At 39.6% G+C, this 18,087-nt stretch overlaps 1 protein-coding gene and 1 long non-coding RNA gene across 2 annotated transcripts; one reads left to right on the plus strand and one right to left on the minus strand.

The window, feature by feature from the left end:
* Positions 1-3,620: 3,620 nt before the first annotated feature.
* Positions 3,621-11,772, plus strand: LOC145437519 (uncharacterized). Its single transcript, XM_080314783.1, has 6 exons — positions 3,621-3,679; positions 4,036-4,243; positions 7,205-7,328; positions 10,434-10,497; positions 10,956-10,996; positions 11,269-11,772. Exons 1-6 carry the CDS (start codon positions 3,637-3,639, stop codon positions 11,335-11,337), a joined length of 549 nt encoding a protein of 182 aa, XP_080170909.1. The 5' UTR covers positions 3,621-3,636; the 3' UTR covers positions 11,338-11,772.
* On the minus strand, positions 11,061-17,770 carry LOC145437520 (uncharacterized). Its single transcript, XR_013914676.1, has 5 exons — positions 17,619-17,770; positions 15,245-15,335; positions 14,614-14,715; positions 13,416-13,464; positions 11,061-11,918 (listed from the first exon to the last, which is right to left on the minus strand). It is a non-coding gene; the product is annotated as an uncharacterized LOC145437520 (long non-coding RNA).
* Positions 17,771-18,087: the final 317 nt, after the last annotated feature.

Genomic DNA, 18,087 nt, shown 5'->3' on the forward strand with positions numbered 1-18,087 from the left:
TCGCACCGATTTCGTTTTAATGAAACAGTAAACATGAAGTGAAGATTGACTCCGTAAGCCTGCTAGTTTTTTTACATCAGAATACGATATCAATCTCATCGATTGGTTGAATAAGCAGGGTTGTAATGACTCGAGTCACGATTTTTTTTTGACTCGACTTGACTCGAGTCATTTTCTTGAAATGGGAAAATGACTCGACTCGACTCGAGTCAATATTTGGATTGACTCGACTTGTACTCGAGTCATTACGCATGACTCGACCCAAGTCATTGACTCGGCTTATTTTATATGACTTGAAGATGAAGAAATTTGCGAATCGTAATGGCTAGATCAACGCATCTGACTAATTCTGACGACATCGCTATTTGTCGCCACTGCTTTCGTTGCACTCGTCTGATATCAGATATGCCGCCGTAAAAACAAAAGACAATGGTACATATAGTAGCAATGCATTGTACAAAATCATCCTGTGATGAGGAGGTAATAGATCCTCCGCAATCAAAGTACTCAAGACTTTTCAATTATATCTACAAACAATCGAAGCAAAGTTCAATTAGAGCCAATGAGATGACTCAGATGGCCAAGTACTTGAAGAGACTGATAAGCTCATGTGTAGATTTGAAGGCGATGATTCTTTGCATTTTTGGGCGACTAGAAAAAATGAGTATCCGATGCTCTTCAATGTGATTCAAAAATGCTTGTCAATTCCTGTATCTAGTGCACCAGTGGAACGTGAATTCAGTAGATGTGGATTTATTCCAAGGCCATGCCGCTATAACATATATGAGGATCTCCTTTCCACTTTAGTATTTTTGAAGTGTAACTCGAAGATTTGATCTGCTGTCTGTGAAAACACACAATACCCTCCGTACATTTGACGTTTTGTTAGGTATGTGCATTGTGCAGTATGTGCACGTGAGTAATAACGAATGGCTAATGTTGTGTGATGTTTGTACAATAGGGCTGTTCAAAAATAACGTTTATTTTACTGGGTGGTAACTTGATAAAATTGTCATGTTGCATAAAAAGAACACTGAATCTGGCTTAATTTTAAAAAGTTGGATCAATGATATGAGAGGAGAAAATTTTATTTTTGAAAATAAATGGAGTGTTTTTAGTGAGAAACTCTTTCATATAATATAATTACATACTAGTAGTAAGCCGACTATTTTTTCATATCCAAAATATTTTACTCTAATATATTCGCTTTTTCTAGTTGGAATTGAGCCAATTTTGCTCTGAATCATATTTTTACACAATATAACAATATCATGAGGTAGCCGGTAAAATTCGAAAATCTCTATTTGTAATAAATCCAAAATTTTCTCTCATAGTAGTAACGCTCCGGCGGCTATTTCGTGAGCTGAGCAGGAAAGCTGACCTTTTGTTAGTCAACCACCTGATAATGTGATTGAAAAACTGTACCTCTACATAAATATGCATCTGTTGATTCTCTATCAGCTGATATCTAGACGTGAATTCGTTGGTTCTATATCAGATAGTATGTAGACGTGAATTCGTTGATTCTCTATAAGCTAGAAGCTAATTCAGGATTGAAAACATGAGTTGAACATGACTTCAATGCAGTGACTTGGACTCGACTCGAGTCATAACACTATGACTCGGACTTGACCCTTTAAACGGTGACTTGGACTCGGACTCGACTCGGTGATGAATTGAAAATGACTCGACTTGACTCGAGTCAATACCGTAAAAGTAAGATTGACTCGTGACTCGGAACCATGTGACTTGGTTACAACCCTGTGAATAAGCATCATTCTCTGACTACATAGCTTATTTCGCTCGTGATGTTTTGTGATTGCGGGTCAAGCTCGCAGCATAGAGTCATTAAATATTTACAAACGGAAAGCTGGATCTTTCGAGCAAACTTTTGCAACAAAGCAAGCAAAACTTTTTAGATTGTCACGGTACATGCTCGTTTAGTGTCGATTTTTTTTATGCTGCCAGCGCCATGAATAGATTGGCCTGCTGTTAACATGCAATAAATTCAAACCAGCAATGTTATAATGAAGTGAAAATTGTAACATGTGAAAAAGGTTCACAGTGCAGGACCTACCAAGGTTCTGTTGTGAACGCGAACCTCTAAATTTTCGAGGTTCACACGCAGAACGCGAACGTGAACCTCACGTTCACAGCATCCCTAGTACGCACTTACAATTGCCTCCCAGGGGAAATTCTCGTTAGATCAGGCTAAACGATCAAGGTAGTATGGTTTAATTAGGAACTTCATAAATTATCGTGGTATCGTCTACCACAACCCTGATCATACTTTGAATGCTGCAGGGGAGAGAGGAGAGAACATTGATACAATTTAATGTCATCTCACTTCAGTTTCCAACGCGAACAAAGTGATTCCGCTTCCATTGTGTTGATCACAATGCGCGGAAATCAGGGTCCAGACAGAGAGAAGCCTAACAATAGAACATTTGTGGTATCACGCGCAAACAAATAATTCAAATGTCATGAAATCTATTCCAATTCAATGTACGGACCGGGTCACTGTTGCGAGGAACCCGACTTTCCTGTTCCGCGGTTTGCAATCGTGATAACGTTCATCAATACGACCAACACTTCCTAAAATTTACGGTCGACTTGATATGAATTGCGAAAAATAATGGGCAGTCGTTTTTGAGTTCACTTCAATTTATTATGCGGTGATCAAGCAGACAAATATCCATCGTAATTATTCCATGTACACAAAAACCATATCGTCCTGCATTACTCTGCCTATACAATTCTCAAACTGGGGTAAGCGTACCACCATCAAGGTACGTAAGACTATCCCGGGCGGTTCGCGAGTAAGGCTGGGCAAAATCGAGTAGCCTACCTGTGTGATTCGATGCTTCGAGTCGAGTCGAGTATTCGAGTATCCCTCATTATTACGTCATAACAGAATGTGCTATGTCAAAGTTCAAATATGTACTTTTTATGTCACCACAAAGAATATAATGCATGTTATCCATCACATTAAAAATACTTCGGTATTTTTCGACCCTACCGATTTCATCATTAAACTTTGTGATAATGTTGTGGAAGGATCATGACTTCGGAAATGCGTTACTTCCAGTAACATTAGTAGCTTTGTCCTGTATGTTTCGTATGCTGGGATACGGCCAATCAAGGTTTCAAGCCTTCTACAGGAGAAAAAAGTATCGAAACCATAATTTTCGTTGATAAAATAACTGTCGGTGGCTAGGAGCGTACTCAAAAAAATCTTCTTTCGCCACTCGACCTGTATCATTAAGATAATTACTCGATTCAGAGTCGAGTACTCGAATCATTGTGCCCAGCCCTATTCGCGAGTAACTTTGATGAACTTCTGAATTCTGCAAGCGGATAAAGCAATAGATTGGTGTCCCATTTCATGTCCATCTATCAATTGCAAATGGAAATAATGATGTAAAAATGAGGGACCGGCCAATTTCAGATCCCATGTTGCTAATATTATTCCCGGGACATGGCCAAGATCTTGAAATGCAGTCCCATCGATGTTTAGGCTGGTCTTCCGTGTTTTTTCTTTGGAAATACGTCCCATCCGGATTGACATAATATCCTGTGCGCTGGCCTTTAAATGTCAGAGACGGGCTCGTTTCCTCCTTGATTCAGTCAGCTAATATGAAGAGATATCTGGCTTGCACAGTCCTGTTGGCTTTTGCAGGTAAGTTCTAAACTTACTTCGAGATAGGCCTACAATCTTCATGTACCCACTATCCAGTGCATTGCACCGTGAGTAAAATCCCCCATAGGATTTTATAGAGCATATTGTCATGGATTTTACGGTAGGTGTAGTGTAGCGTCCACTTAGTAAAGGATGGTCCACGAATCTTGCGATGACCAGTGATTCCTTCGTGTTGTATCGTCTGTAACATCTGAATATACAATGCAATGCAATCAATATGACAAGGGTGTAAATGATCGTTAGTTCTATAACTGTAGCCTACTGATATTGTCAATATATAACATTAGTATTAATATAGGCTATGCACTTGTATCCTTGCTGTTGTCAATTTTCAGTTCAATGCAGTCAGGGCAATGAAAGGTTGTGGAAGTTCAATATTGCCAAGAGGAATGCACATCACCAACCCTGCAATGCGCCGAACGATATGATACAAGACGGGAATTGTTTCGAAAAGAACAATGCTATCTTCTGCCAGTTCAAGTGCAAAGATAACACTTTATTTGCAAAGTCTTGTGTAGCGACCACTTTCACGTTATTGTGCACGTGAGTGAGTGTAATTATTTATTATCAAACGTTAATGTTGATGGGGCACTTAAATTTTTATTATTGTTTAAGAACACAAACCAGTTCTATATAGAACTACCTGCATGCGGTTTATAATTTATGTGTACTGACGTGTTCGTACCGGTGGATTGAGTGACGATACATTTAGCTAATATCTCAACTGAGTGATAATTGGTAACAATTAAATAGCGTGTCCATGTCCAATGATAGTCATTTGAATGACAAATTATTTATTCATGTTAGGCTAGGGTGAGGGTCGGGTGATTCAATTCGCGTTACGGGCACGTTTCGGGTCATACGTTTTATATAACAGAGCTAGCTCGAAATATGACTTTTGTAATATACCATCTCGCAAAAATATTGAATCTTACCGTTTGGTTGTGGTTTGAATGAGTTAGGGTTAGGGCATTGGTTCTCAACCTTTACTAACCTGCGGAACCCCACGTCTAGTCTGCAAGCTGTCGGCGAACCCCACATTTTCGTTTAGTCACGAAAACAAAAATACGGTAAAATACACATCTAATACATATTGCTAGAAAATATTGTTACACAAAATGAACTGTGTTACAGCAAGAGTGTTAAAAGATAAAACCAATAAAACTTTTATAGCTTATCACTGCCGTTGGGAGAGGGAGATAGAGATAGAGATAAAATGAGAGAGAGTGAGAGAGGAAGAGAGAGAGACAGAAAGACTTGCGATATCTACCGATCCTGGGTTAGTTACAGAGTAACAGTACTCAGCTATCGGCATAATGACAGGGCTATCTGTTGTGAAGTTTTACTCCGAATGCTACCGCAGCCCTACCCATTAATCCGGGCATGGGGGCGACAGGGGCTCATGCGAAGCAGCTATGGGGATTCAAATCCGAATCAAAACCTCTAGTTTGCAAGACAATATGTGTGACCAAAGAACTACGGTGGCTCTCACGCTACCTCTGCCTATAGTGTCGGGATCAAGTCACGACCTATACGAGTAACGAGTCATCTCGAATCATTGCACATTTTGACTCGAGTCAAGTCAATCGATTTTTTAAAGTGACTCGAGTTAAGTCAATTTACGTCAAGTGACGAGTCAAGTCAAATCAAGTAACAGATTTTTCCGCCGTGCGAGGCATAATTAGGTCATTGCGTTTTGATAGGTGTTTGAAAGTTGCCATTTAACGGAGAGACGAATACACTGTTAAATAAACATACAAAAACGCCTCATTTCGCTCACGCATACGTAACTGCTGAACTTCCTATAAGTAACTGTACAGCCTCAGTGTATAATGATCAGCCAAATAGAGATTAGAATACGAAACCTCAGAAAGTTGAAACGAATCGATATGATGCCATGTACTAGCTGTCTACACATCCGTGAGATTCAATTTAAGCCAGCGCCAATGGTCGACGAGTAATGAACTTATAAACTACATCAAAATCGACTTAAATCATACAAGACTTTCGGTTAAGGTGGATATCGACAACAATGAGCAGTTTATAGAGCAGAGATGGATACTTTGCCATATTATTACTTTACTACTAGTTTACGACAACGTGAGCAGTAAGCTCCGATAACTTGGTTTGCGGTCACTATATTTGTGAAAGAACAACGGAGGATCAGTAAAACGCACAACCATTGACTGATTGCTCCCTCTCACAGGTCACACCAGCTTATCGTGAACAATCCGAATATACGCAAGATCAGCCATTTTTATCGACACCGTTACTTGATCATTTGTAATCGACTCGTAAATTTTGCTCCGAGTCACGAGTCAATCCACATTTCTGAAGTGCCGAGTTAAGTCAAGTTAACTATTTTTTGCAAATTGACTCTAATCAAGTCAAGTCGTACGAAAAAAGTGACTCGGGTCATCCCATCACTGCTTCTACCGAATAGAGTTTTTGTTCAAATTCAGTATGATGGTAGGTCCACACCAAAATGCGGAAAGTATAGGCAGGATGATAATAAATTAGAGACTTAATTATTAATAATTTCTGCTCAAGTTTAAATTATGTTCATTACCAGTACGGCCTATCTCTGTAGTAATGATCATGACTCGTCTTTATTCCAGTGTTGAGATGAATCGAGTTAACCATCGGTGCCGACTGAATCGCCGTACCTGTCCGTAGGTTACATGTTGTCGACTCGCTTATATCAGCTGTATGAGCGACCAGTCATTCGACGATCGCGCAGCCTGGGTTTTCTTGGGCCTCTGTCGGCATGTCTCAAATAGGTTGATCGTGAACAAAGTGATTATATCTTACGTTGTCGTAGCAATCTATCTAGAGCAGTACATTTCTGTTCTATAGAGTGTTCAGTGATCACCTTAACGCACATCTTGTATGATTCAAATCGGATTGAAATAGTTATGCAATATGCATTTATAAAGTCGTCAGCAATTAATATGTTCTTCAATGACCTTGAAATATACAATGACTTGAATCATGGCTCGAAAAGTTGAAATGACGTTGTGTCTTTGTTTGTTCTGAGGCATTCACGGTGTTTGTCGACTACTATATGGTCATTTACGCTAGGCCAATGCTCTTCATTTTTGTTGCGTGGCTGCCTACCTGTAGCACGGCCCACTTTTAGGCTTTTATAAGACACCGCTTACACGGTTGAGATGGCGAGGAGGAGCCTATACAAACACTTAGGTAGGAATTCTGAAGTCGACCTCGGTCGGACTCGAACCCGCAACCCATTGGTGTTGCAGCTGTGGATTATACCACTACGCTATCTCGCCACACTTTTTGTCTTAATTCGTGACTTGATTCGGCTGGACTTGACTTGGCTTGACTCGAGTCGAAAAGTGCAATGAAGCGATATGATCTGTGACTCGAAGATTGCCGTGACTTGATCCCGATATACTGCTATATTCTCCACCGAATCCACACGTGACAGGACCTCGGAAGAGACCAAAACGAAGTGATGGTAACACGATTGTAATTTATCTCCAGAAAAGGTGGTAAAGTGTTTCCGCCACATTGTACAACCTGCACCGAATTCATTCCGACGTACTGTGTTGACAAATCTGGACGCAAACGGCAGGTGGCAAGAAATGTGGGGGAGGACTGTGACCAAGTAAGTTATTCGGTACTAATCTGCATGTACAGAATAATTAGACATTACTCAAATCATTCATATCATCTTTTGAGTGCTGGATTTAAGGTTAATGCCCTGCAATATAGATATAGGCAAGCATGTTTATTTTTGGCATTTGAGGAACCATAAACAGGACATTTTGAAACAATAATTTTAAGGGATTTTAAGTACTCCTCAAGTCTGAACTTTGACGGTGGTCAAGCACAATGAGAAACGACTAACATTCGCCTTACAATCTTACATCAGGAAATGAAGAAATTATTTTCACCAATATGGTAGGGGAAGGTGCGACACAATGGACAGTCATAAATATATTTCAAATGCAAAAATTGCAATGAATTCTATTAGAACGATGGAGGTCCACAGAACGCATGTTTTCAAATAGAAATGAGTTGAAAATACGAAGAAATAACAAAAGTACAGCCACTTAAGAAGCGAACTTTTTTGTCCCATTGTGCCCCATAGACGAGGTATAATGGGAAATGCGGTGGGGCAAAATGGAACAGTATTAAAAAACTTAACACCGCATCTGTTTGCACGAAACCGACAACTATTGAAGAAAAGAATGGATCACCAAGTGTCCATGACCAGTTTTAGATCCCATCCCTAAGTTTGGATTAGTAATGAAACTTGCATGCAGACAGCTGCCCGCTTGTAGATTAACATTGCAATTCGGGGATGGTATACAACAACCCTAATGTCCACCATCTATTGAGTGACACTTCAAGCGATGTTTTGTAAAAGAGTGTTAGTGACTATCTTGCTTCTGCAAACTCTTTTGTTGATTTTTTTATTTTGTAAAATCTGCCTTTGGATATCAATGGACCATAGCGCCCCATTCAAATTGTCCCAGTGTGCCCGGCGCCTACTTCTTCAGATCAACACCACCCACAGAATTTTAAAATCGCAATCCTGCGCCTAAAATAACATATAGGGTGACTAAAATTTGGTCTGACTAAGCAGTGTACTAATTTCCAACAGGACAAATGATATATACCTACCTAACGCACGATCCAGCAGCAGCGATGTAAATTTAAGCAGGCTAGCAAAATTAGGAATCTCGTCATTTTCTCACAAAGACAGCGACCCTGCCGAGATCAAACCTCATCAGGATTGCGGCTGATATAACAGTAATGACACTACTCAATCACCGAAGCTATGTATATTCTTGCTGACGGGTTTTTCAAATATTCACAATATATGAATGTGCCCCTGTATCCATTTCGTCTCACCATTCCCCCATAGTAATTAAAATCGATGACTGAAAAACCTTGTTACCATTATTATATGAATGCTACAAGCTACAATTAAGTACTTGCTAGTCTGAAACACGATGTATAACTTGAAGACAACGCCAGGATTCGCGTCCCAGTGATTGCTGTTGTTGTTGGATATTCATGGTGTTTTCAACTACGTTGGTCATCTCATACGAGGCGGATATTATTTATTATGATTCAGTATTGACACCGCTGACGCGGATCAGCTGGCGATAGGAGGAGCCAAGATAATGATCCAACACTTAGGTAGGAATTCTGGATTCGACCTCGGTCGGACTCGAACCCACAACCCATTGGTGTCGCAGCTGTTGAACGTACCAGTACGCTATCTCGCCACGTGTGTCTCCGTGATAATTTACTCATACAGGAGGTGCGTGCCCGCCCAGAACCCCGGTTAAGAACTTGATCTAGTTAGAGCAGTGGTTCTGAACCTGGGGGCGCACCTCCCTTGGGGGAGCGTGAAAGCATCAGAGGGGGGCGCAAAGAGGCGGTCAACTGAAAAAAAATTCACGCTTTGCCTGATTTACCTCCAATTCACGCGTGTTTCTCTATATATAGACCGCATTTCATACTTTTGAATTCTCTCATCAACAGTCATAACTAGGGCCATTTAAAATCATTAAAGTCATATTTTTTTCTATGCATCAGCAAGTCGTGAAATAAATTTTAACGCAAAAACCGCATCCATATGGGGTATATTAAGAAAGTTATAAAGTCATATAAAGTCATATTTTCCTGGTTAGGTCATATTTGAGTAATAAAGTCATATTGTTGTATACTTTATATAAAAAGTGCCAATTGAAGCAATTACGCACTAAGAAAATAAGGCAATTTCTGATTGAACGAAGGCAAACTGTAAGGTTAGCCTACATAACATTACAGTCGCAGACCTATGAGGTCACACATTGCATTATGAGGTCACACATTGCATTGTGTTGCTACACAATCTGTTTTACTTCTGTGCACTGAAGTGGGACGTCAGTTGAAGTTCAGAGACTTCCACAAGCGAAAGAAATAGTCAACGCATGGGAAGCTGAAGGAGTTATTGTAAAGAGCGTCAAAGATTCAGTGAACGATCCAAAGTTGACGAGTCAGAAATATGCCTCCACTACAACAATATTTCAAACATGATACTGAAAATGGAAAGTTGTACGTACACTATCAAAGAGGCTCATGCTGATCTAAATGCCCTCGATTTCGGAGCTTGAGCTCAAAAATTACATTTAGAAGCGATTGGACAAAAACGATGTGAAACAAATTATGGAGCTACAAAGACAAGACCAGCGCTGTATGCAAAACTGCAGAAGTGTCAACCAACATCAGCGTCTGTGGAGCGCTCATTTTTCTTACTAAAGTCATTTTTACGTCCAAATCGTAACTTTAAAGACTCCAACATTCCACACTACATGAAACTGTACTACAAACGTGGTTTAAAATAAAAATGGATGTGTATTACTGTTATGTTGCTCATGTTTTACTCGTCAGTTCCATGAGTGACGTTGGTTACATGTAAAAATACACGATTTTCGCATAAAGTCATATAAAGTCATATTTTCCCCAAAATAAAGTCATATAATTGATTTTTTAAGGTCATATAAAAATGGCCCTAGTCATAACCTTCCATGCCATCAAACAATCTGTTGTGGTTGCTAGCATCCCGGTTGTATTTTTTGATATGACGATAAGGGGGAAGGGGGGCGAAAATTTTCACTATCATAAAGGGGCGTGTCTAAAAAAAGGTTGAGAACCACTGAGTTAGAGTGTTGCGGCTATTTGACGTTAGTTTTGAAGTCCGTGCTTATTTCAGGGTTGTTTCTGCAAAAAAAGATGCTCTGAAATCGAGCATGTGAAGTGTTCTGATTTCGAGCCGGGTGAGTAGTACTTTTGCGAATTGCTGAGCAGTCATACTCAATTTCTCATGCATACACAGTACACACTGACACAGCTATCGCAGTATATGAGTAGCCTATTCGGTATTCGTTTGGTCGAAGTTCTTGTTCGGTACTTGAATCTCGATATTTAAGTGGTTCGTCTTCGCGAACTAAACTTGGTAGATTTCAACGACATAACAGCAATAGGCCTATAAATAATCTCGGAAGCGGGCTATCGCGGGATATGATCCTACATTATTGAACGACAACTTCTGATAATTAGAATTGGATAGTGCACTTCACACGCAAGTCGGTGACCTTTGTAGTGTCGTAAAAGTAGAAGAACGTTTTAGATTATATGTGCTCTCGTTGGCTGGTGTTCTCCCACTTGGTGATGGTGCTTTTTTACAATACATAATGGAGTGTATATTTCCGTTTTATATCAGTATTGTTTTCAGGTGGTGATAGGACAGCATGCTATACATGTCAAGAAAACTGCGTAAGTAAAATTATCTCATTCTGAAATGGTCATTGTCATGTCACGCAAAGAATTGAGCACAATGTTCCATTTTTGAAAGATTTATTCACAAATCAACGTCATTTTCATGAAACAACTCCCTGACATCCCGAAATAGTCAGCGATAAATGACGCATAGCAACTATGCATGAATAAGCCGAATAATCTCGAGAAACTATCTAGAGTTATACTTAGGTGTTATTTCCATTGATTCATGTCTTAAATACGCATGATAAACTAACTTTTATTTGTAGATAAGCGGCGAACATTCACGACGCTGCTCTCCCGCGAAACAATTATATGGGAAGCGATGGTTCGAATAAGTCATGGAGAAGAGAAATGTATATACTCCAGATTCACATAGGCCTATAGTCTTTGAAGCAAATTAATTGGACATAATACATATATAATCGACTTTCGATCATTCTCGGAAGTATCTTGCTTGGTTTATCGCGAAACAGATATCCTCTTGTCGATGCAAGTTCAAGGTTTCAGGCTAAGCCTTTATCAATATACGACAATTCGACATGTACTGCAATCTTTGAAGCAAATTAATTGGCATAATATATTATCGAATTTCGTTGAATATGAAACTATGCTACTTGGGTTATCGCGAAAGAGACATCCTATTGCTGATTAAAGTTAACATTTTAATGTCTTCGGCATCGATGCACTAACCATGAGCTATAGGTATATAGGCCTACCTATACGAATACAAGCACCTCGACTACTCGTAAAATATATGGACTTCAATCGTTGAGGTGTTAGAAGAGAAAGAGGATTTGTATATGCACTCAATATCGCAAGAGGTGGAGAGCAATTCCCAAGAAGAAAGTAGTAAACAAAGCCTTCGAGTTGAACTGAGTCGATCCATTCTTCTTGTTCTCGGGACTATTGCAAAGATCTGAAGAAGGGAAATGCGTTTTATATTAGCAACACCGACATAAAGAAATCGATGTATATATCTCAGACACAGGAACACAATTATCAAAGTTTCTGCCACGATTCAAGTCACGAGAAAGATTCGAGTTCAAATCGATACTAAATATGACCAAGACATTTTCTAACAAAGACAGATGGAGGGGCTACCGCATCTTGTTGGATGTCACCACCAAAGCTTATAGCGGATACCTTCCCAGATGCTGCTCATAATTGACATCTCCTCAAAGGGATAGCCTACCGCGCTCTTAAATAGGGTGAGGTCTCCGATTAAAGTTGAAAGGGTGAAAAACATTTTAACAACAGGCAATTTCCTTAGAAAGTCACTGCAGTCAAACTGCAGCTGAAATACTGTCACTAAAATTGATAATCCAGTAATCGATCTTTGTGATATCGCTGTGACGCGACACGAATTATGACCTATTTGCAAAATTTCTGGCACTCGGTTCGTCACTGTTGCAGCCTATCGACGTGGTCGAAGCAGAATAGGAAATTAGGAGCCGATATTTCGAAAGAACTGTGTGTTACGAATACGATACCACGGCGGTTTAGTTGCGGTGGGTAAGGCGCGATTGGGCCAGCGCTCAAGCGACGACGTAACAACGACGACGGATACCAAGTTGAACGTTGCCAGTCAAGTGTCAGTACCGTACCCAATACGTCTACCCAATAGCCGTGATGCACAAGGCACTGTTACTTCCTACTAATTACTGACAACTATCTAAAATTCATTCTCGGCTTCGACTGTGTCGATAAAGAAAAACGTGCCATCAATTTCACAAAGGGCTAAGAAGTGATGACGCGTGACTCAACATCACAGAGATTGATCGCTAGAATAGTACATTACATTCGTGAAGATCTTTTAGCTGCTATTCGAATACAGTGGCTTTCTGAAGTAAATGGCAGCTGCCAAAAGTTTTCCGCATCCTCAAACTCTATTTGAGAAATCAGCATATTTGCACCTTCAATTTTGGATCCATGTAGGTGGCAATCCTCTTTACCCTATTTCTTGTTGTGCCCCTGTGCAATATAATCTGATGCACCACGGTCGAGAACCATTGGGTAACGCCAGCCTAGCTATATAGGTAGAGAAATTTGCCATTCCAATGTTTATGAGAATGAATTCTGATCTAATATGGACTGAATGTGATTTTTGTTGTATTTCTTTCTAATCCAGGTTTTCGAAATGTCAGTAATTCTCCTCTAATTTCGAAAACATTGTTTAAACATTATTCTAATTCTAATATAATTATAAGAGGCTGATTAGGCTATCTTTTAGTTGTTCAACTCTGGTACCAAGTCGATCGGTGCGCAGAGTGCGTGATTTATCAGGTCGGACCGAATACGTCACAATAACTGTTCAATGAATGAAACTAAAAAGGATGAAATACACTTGCCAGTCGCACAAATACAGATTTCATGATATTCTTTGTTTGTCGTACACCCGACTGCTTCTCCGTACCTACTTCTCCATAACGGCGTCAAGCATGACTGGGTCACGTGGCGACTATCTAAATAACACACAGCAGAGAATTAATGCAGAGTCGAGCCTGACGTCCTCTATCCCCACATTATGCATATAACGTGGAAGGTGTCGGGTGGTGAAGCTATAGGCTTGCATTTAAAACAAAAGTCAATTTGAAACAAACATTGCCATAGTTCAAAACGTGTTTTTCTAGCCCGAATATCACGAATTGTTAATTGTCACGTTGGCACTTGAAACATATGGGGTCTCCTTTGATGAAAAAGGCCTCCGACCCCTGTTATAAACGTACCAAACATATCTTCAACCGTGTGACTACGTTGTTCTGCAGCATTTTAACAGTCGGGCGTTCATCATCATCATCATCATCCGAACATCAATTCTGAACCCATGATCTATATATACTGGCGATGGTGTGAACGTGAGGTTCACGTTCACGTTCTGTCTGCGAACTCCGAAATTCAGCGGTTCACGTTCACAAACGAACCTTGGTAGGTTTTACACTCTGAACCTTTTTCATATATTACAATTTGTCTCATCTTTATAACATTTTTGGTTGAAATTCTTTGTATTTCAATTTCGGACCAGTCTATGCATGGCGCTGGCAGCATAAAAAATACCAACACTAAACGGGCATCCAGCTTACCAATCACAAAAACCTTACTTGCTTTGTTATAATAGTTCGGTCGAAATATTTAACTTCCCGTTTGTGAATATTTATGACTCACTGCTGCAACATCAAGAACGAAATAGGCTATACTACCTGCAGGCAGTCAGCGAATGATTCTAATTCAACCACTCAATGAAATTGATAAAGACCTAAAGAATACGTCGTTATATAACCTTTCAGAGGTTCACACCATACCTATATTATATAGGCCTACGTGCTATTACTGTTGAACCGACGACGATTTCAAGGGTTTAAACCATTCCTTATCGTATACGTCGACTCTATTGGGGGCAAATCGTCCGTGGGTTCATACTACATACTTTTTCGAAAGTATTTACACAATTATGGCATAATTACACAGCTTTTGAGAAACACTGCTAAACACATGTTTTAAACAAGATGTTTGAAAACACCGTCTGTTGTAAATACAACCCTCGGTGCAGCATGTTGCAAACAAATTGAAGATAAATGTGTTTCAACATTCGCACAAGTGAACTAGCATACAACCTCCATGAGTGAATAGTAAACATCTTTCCGGTTTGCCGGTGCATTCCACTTCTGTTACGTTGACACCTGTTGTTCCGCCATTGTAACATAACAAGCCTGACGCTGCAACAAGAAATTAAAATCTCTTCAATCGTCGGGTTCAGAGCGGGATTCACTATTGGGCACTTCACCTTAGGGCGAGCTTATATTGCAGGTCATCAAATATTTTTATTTCCTATTAATATGTTGGTGATATCATTAATAGTTGCTAATTTCATTCCAATAACTCTTATTGAGAATATGTAGGACAGTGTATAGGCGACTATGGGACCGTGAAGTAACAGTCTCTATGAAAGTTTAGCTCGACATATTTTTTGTAACCACACGCATTCTAATCAATGCTTCAATGAGACTATGACAATAGGATTGTGTATCCTGCAGCCCACACAAAATTTGCGTCAATTCAGAGTGATTTGCATCGGTCTCTTTACTGAAATTAATTGGTACCGTGATATATATTTCGGCAGTTCTGGCTATCTATTCACCCGTTGCTTTTGTCCTACGCGACCATGTAACCTCTTGGGAAGAATCAACATCATTTCTAAGGCAAGATCTATTTTATTTCATGTATATCAACGTTAATCTGACTTACCTGAATTCACGAATAATAACACAGCTATGGTTGATAGCATCAAATACTTCATATTTTATATCCCAGTCATACACTTCACGATATTAAATATCTAGAAATAGTAAAGATCATATCATAAATTATAACCATCGATTCAACTTCAATCACATTGATTATTAACTCCGTCTGGAGAAAGCGCTGACTGACTATACTGAAGCTATAGGACTGTTTGTTGAAGTTGGAATGCTGGAAGCTGGAAACTCTTACAAGCTTTGAATTTGACCAGCCTTCGTCATATACATAACATGATACCATAGAAACTCCGGTTCAATCCCATCACACATTAATGATAATGCATGCATGTTGAGGTGACCGACTCATTCCGAGTCGGCCTGTATATGACATATATCTCATTACTGTTCTAAAATCACGCATGCGCAATATTCGAAATTCATGCCGTGGTATATAAATCGGGTATGAGAAAGTTTTTGCCGGTATACTTCAAACCATTGGAACCAGTTCTACGAACAAAGAGCTGTGCTTCGTTCACTCCTAGAGTGCAACGCTTGGAAGGGGTGGAAAGCGAGTGTTCATCGAAATGATTAGGGTCAAGTGTTTGTATGGTTGAATATTCAATTATTTGTATTACTAAAACTATCTCCTTTGCAACCTATCATGTATCTGGAATTCTGCAGTATCTGCATGTACTCTCAAGAATTGCATCAAACCCAGTGTCAGATCTCGATTCACTGCGCCATTAAATTTGATCCAAGGTATAGGGTCCGGAGAAGCGTTTGGGCCCCATGGATGACGTAATTATGCCTAGTCACAGATCATGGATAAGGTTTCTTGTCGGAGAATACCTGCAATCACACAAATTCGACATAAAATGTTGTTAAGTATATATTTTCGTTTTGAATTCGATGAAACGATTTCATTGCACGGTTATAATTTGATTATAGCCAAGCCAGAGGTGCCAAACAAACGGCAAAATTGGTATGCTGATGACAAGGGCGAGTTTTTGCTGCACTAAAATCGTGAGAAAGTTGTACTTAATTTTAAGAAGTTTCATTTACAATCTTTCAAAATTATGAGATACTCGAAAGTTTCCGTTGTATAACCCAACAGTTCAAGATTTGCAGGATATCTGCTTGTCTCATTTCTTTCTTCGTCATTCAATTGATCATGCAAACACTTACGTCATGTAGGTTGGAAACCTACATGACAGCATTTCGTGGTCAGCTCCTGCTTACATTATTTCCGGTACGCAGCATAAAATAAAGCAATGCGGAAATAAATTTACACAAAATGACAAACATCAAAACGATAGTTCATAAAACAAGTCAAGTATACCATAACCTCAAGCCTCCTTGGTCCGCACAATTGGCCCAAGGCATAGCACCAAAACACATTGTTAGCGACATTAAAAAATCAATAGTCTGAAAACGTGACCCAGTGAAAATGTAATTTTCGGCGGTCTCTCCGGTCTCGCCTGGGCTTCCGTGGAATGGAAAAGGACCTCTAATTTAAACGACATTGAGTCAATAAAGCGATCTATTTACAAATAGTTCAGGAAATGTCGGGCTTGGCTGGGGTTGTTGCAGTTCCAGCTTGCAAGCCTTTGCGTCATAGATAACTTTGAGAAGCAGCTAATGCATCACATATGGCCTTTTGTTCAGCAAATCAAAGAGACCCGTACTGGAAATAGTTTTTTAGCATTTTATCAAAATAACACCTTTATATTTTGCGCAATAATTGATAAAGGTTACACTAAAAAGTCGCATGAAAAAATACGAAAAGTTGCAAAAAGTTTCAACATAAAATCCCTCCAAACAGCATAAAACATCATACAATACATATATTCTGAGTATTTTGTAAGCTCCAGGAAGTTGTAAAAAGTTACACAAGTTTCAAAAGCTTTCCTTAATGTTGACTAACAAAAGAAAAAAAGTCATCACGTTTGCCAATTCTAATGTCATTTGCTCACGCTATATTTGGAAAAAACGGTGTCATTGTTGCCTATTCCTAATCACGACTTCAGTGCCGCAAATACGGACAAATCCAAGAAATCAAGACAACGCCGTTTTATCAGGCATTGCCCTCCAAAATGTAAGGACACATCTGAGAATCAAAGACGGTACTGCGACCTTGACTATTGCGCTCAGTGATTCGTCGATGATTGTAATGATTAAAAATGTCACAATGATAATGACATACTCATGAGATACTCAATTGACGGATCGCGGTCCTTATCAGGACCTTTGAAGTGAAGGGTACGGACCCCAAGCCTTATCCGGTCTAGTGTCCACATGTAAAATATTCAGATATGGCAGGCATGCGGCAAGCTTGGCATTTATCTATATAGTCATCAAACCATAAGTATCAGTGGAACGACTTATGAACGTCGGGAAAATCCGGTATCCTCAAGTAGATTGTGCGGCTTTGGCTGACTGGCGGGCAAGCTCGCCTTTTCGTAGTCATCACCACAAGTACAGCCAACCGCAAAATGTCGGTGAGCCTCCTATCTGATCTGAGAGAATTTCAGTCTTCTTTATATGGACTTTTGCTAAAAAATAGTTGAGTATCCCTGGCATCCCTGACATACACGCCTGAAGGAAACTGTAACTTTACCTTCGGCTACTTGGTTCTCACCTAATCAACGTGTGGAAAAAGGAATAATCTTGAATACCTACAAGTGTAGATTTGACAATTTTCGGTTGGCTACTAATAACTGACATTCATCCAGGAGCATTCAAAATAACGACGTTCATAGAGAAATCCCTTTATGAAATCACCAATGCTCTCTAACAGCAGTTGTGTTACATCTTGCTTCATCTGTTATGAAGTCATTGCTGAGATTTACT

The sequence above is a fragment of the Botryllus schlosseri genome, chromosome 4 (genome assembly GCF_051294905.1).
Source record: "Botryllus schlosseri isolate E-star chromosome 4, Bs_hap1, whole genome shotgun sequence".
Lineage (NCBI taxonomy): Eukaryota > Metazoa > Chordata > Ascidiacea > Stolidobranchia > Styelidae > Botryllus > Botryllus schlosseri.

What these genes read in the sequence shown, in the direction of transcription:
- LOC145437519 (XM_080314783.1), top strand. Translation starts at nt 3,637, where the DNA reads ATGAAGAGATATCTGGCTTGCACAGTCCTGTTGGCTTTTGCAG. An exon ending in ACTTTCACGTTATTGTGCAC is followed by an intron (nt 4,244 to 7,204) that starts GTGAGTGAGTGT and finishes ATTTATCTCCAG; the next exon opens with AAAAGGTGGTAAAGTGTTTC. An exon ending in ATACATGTCAAGAAAACTGC is followed by an intron (nt 10,997 to 11,268) that starts GTAAGTAAAATT and finishes TTTTATTTGTAG; the next exon opens with ATAAGCGGCGAACATTCACG.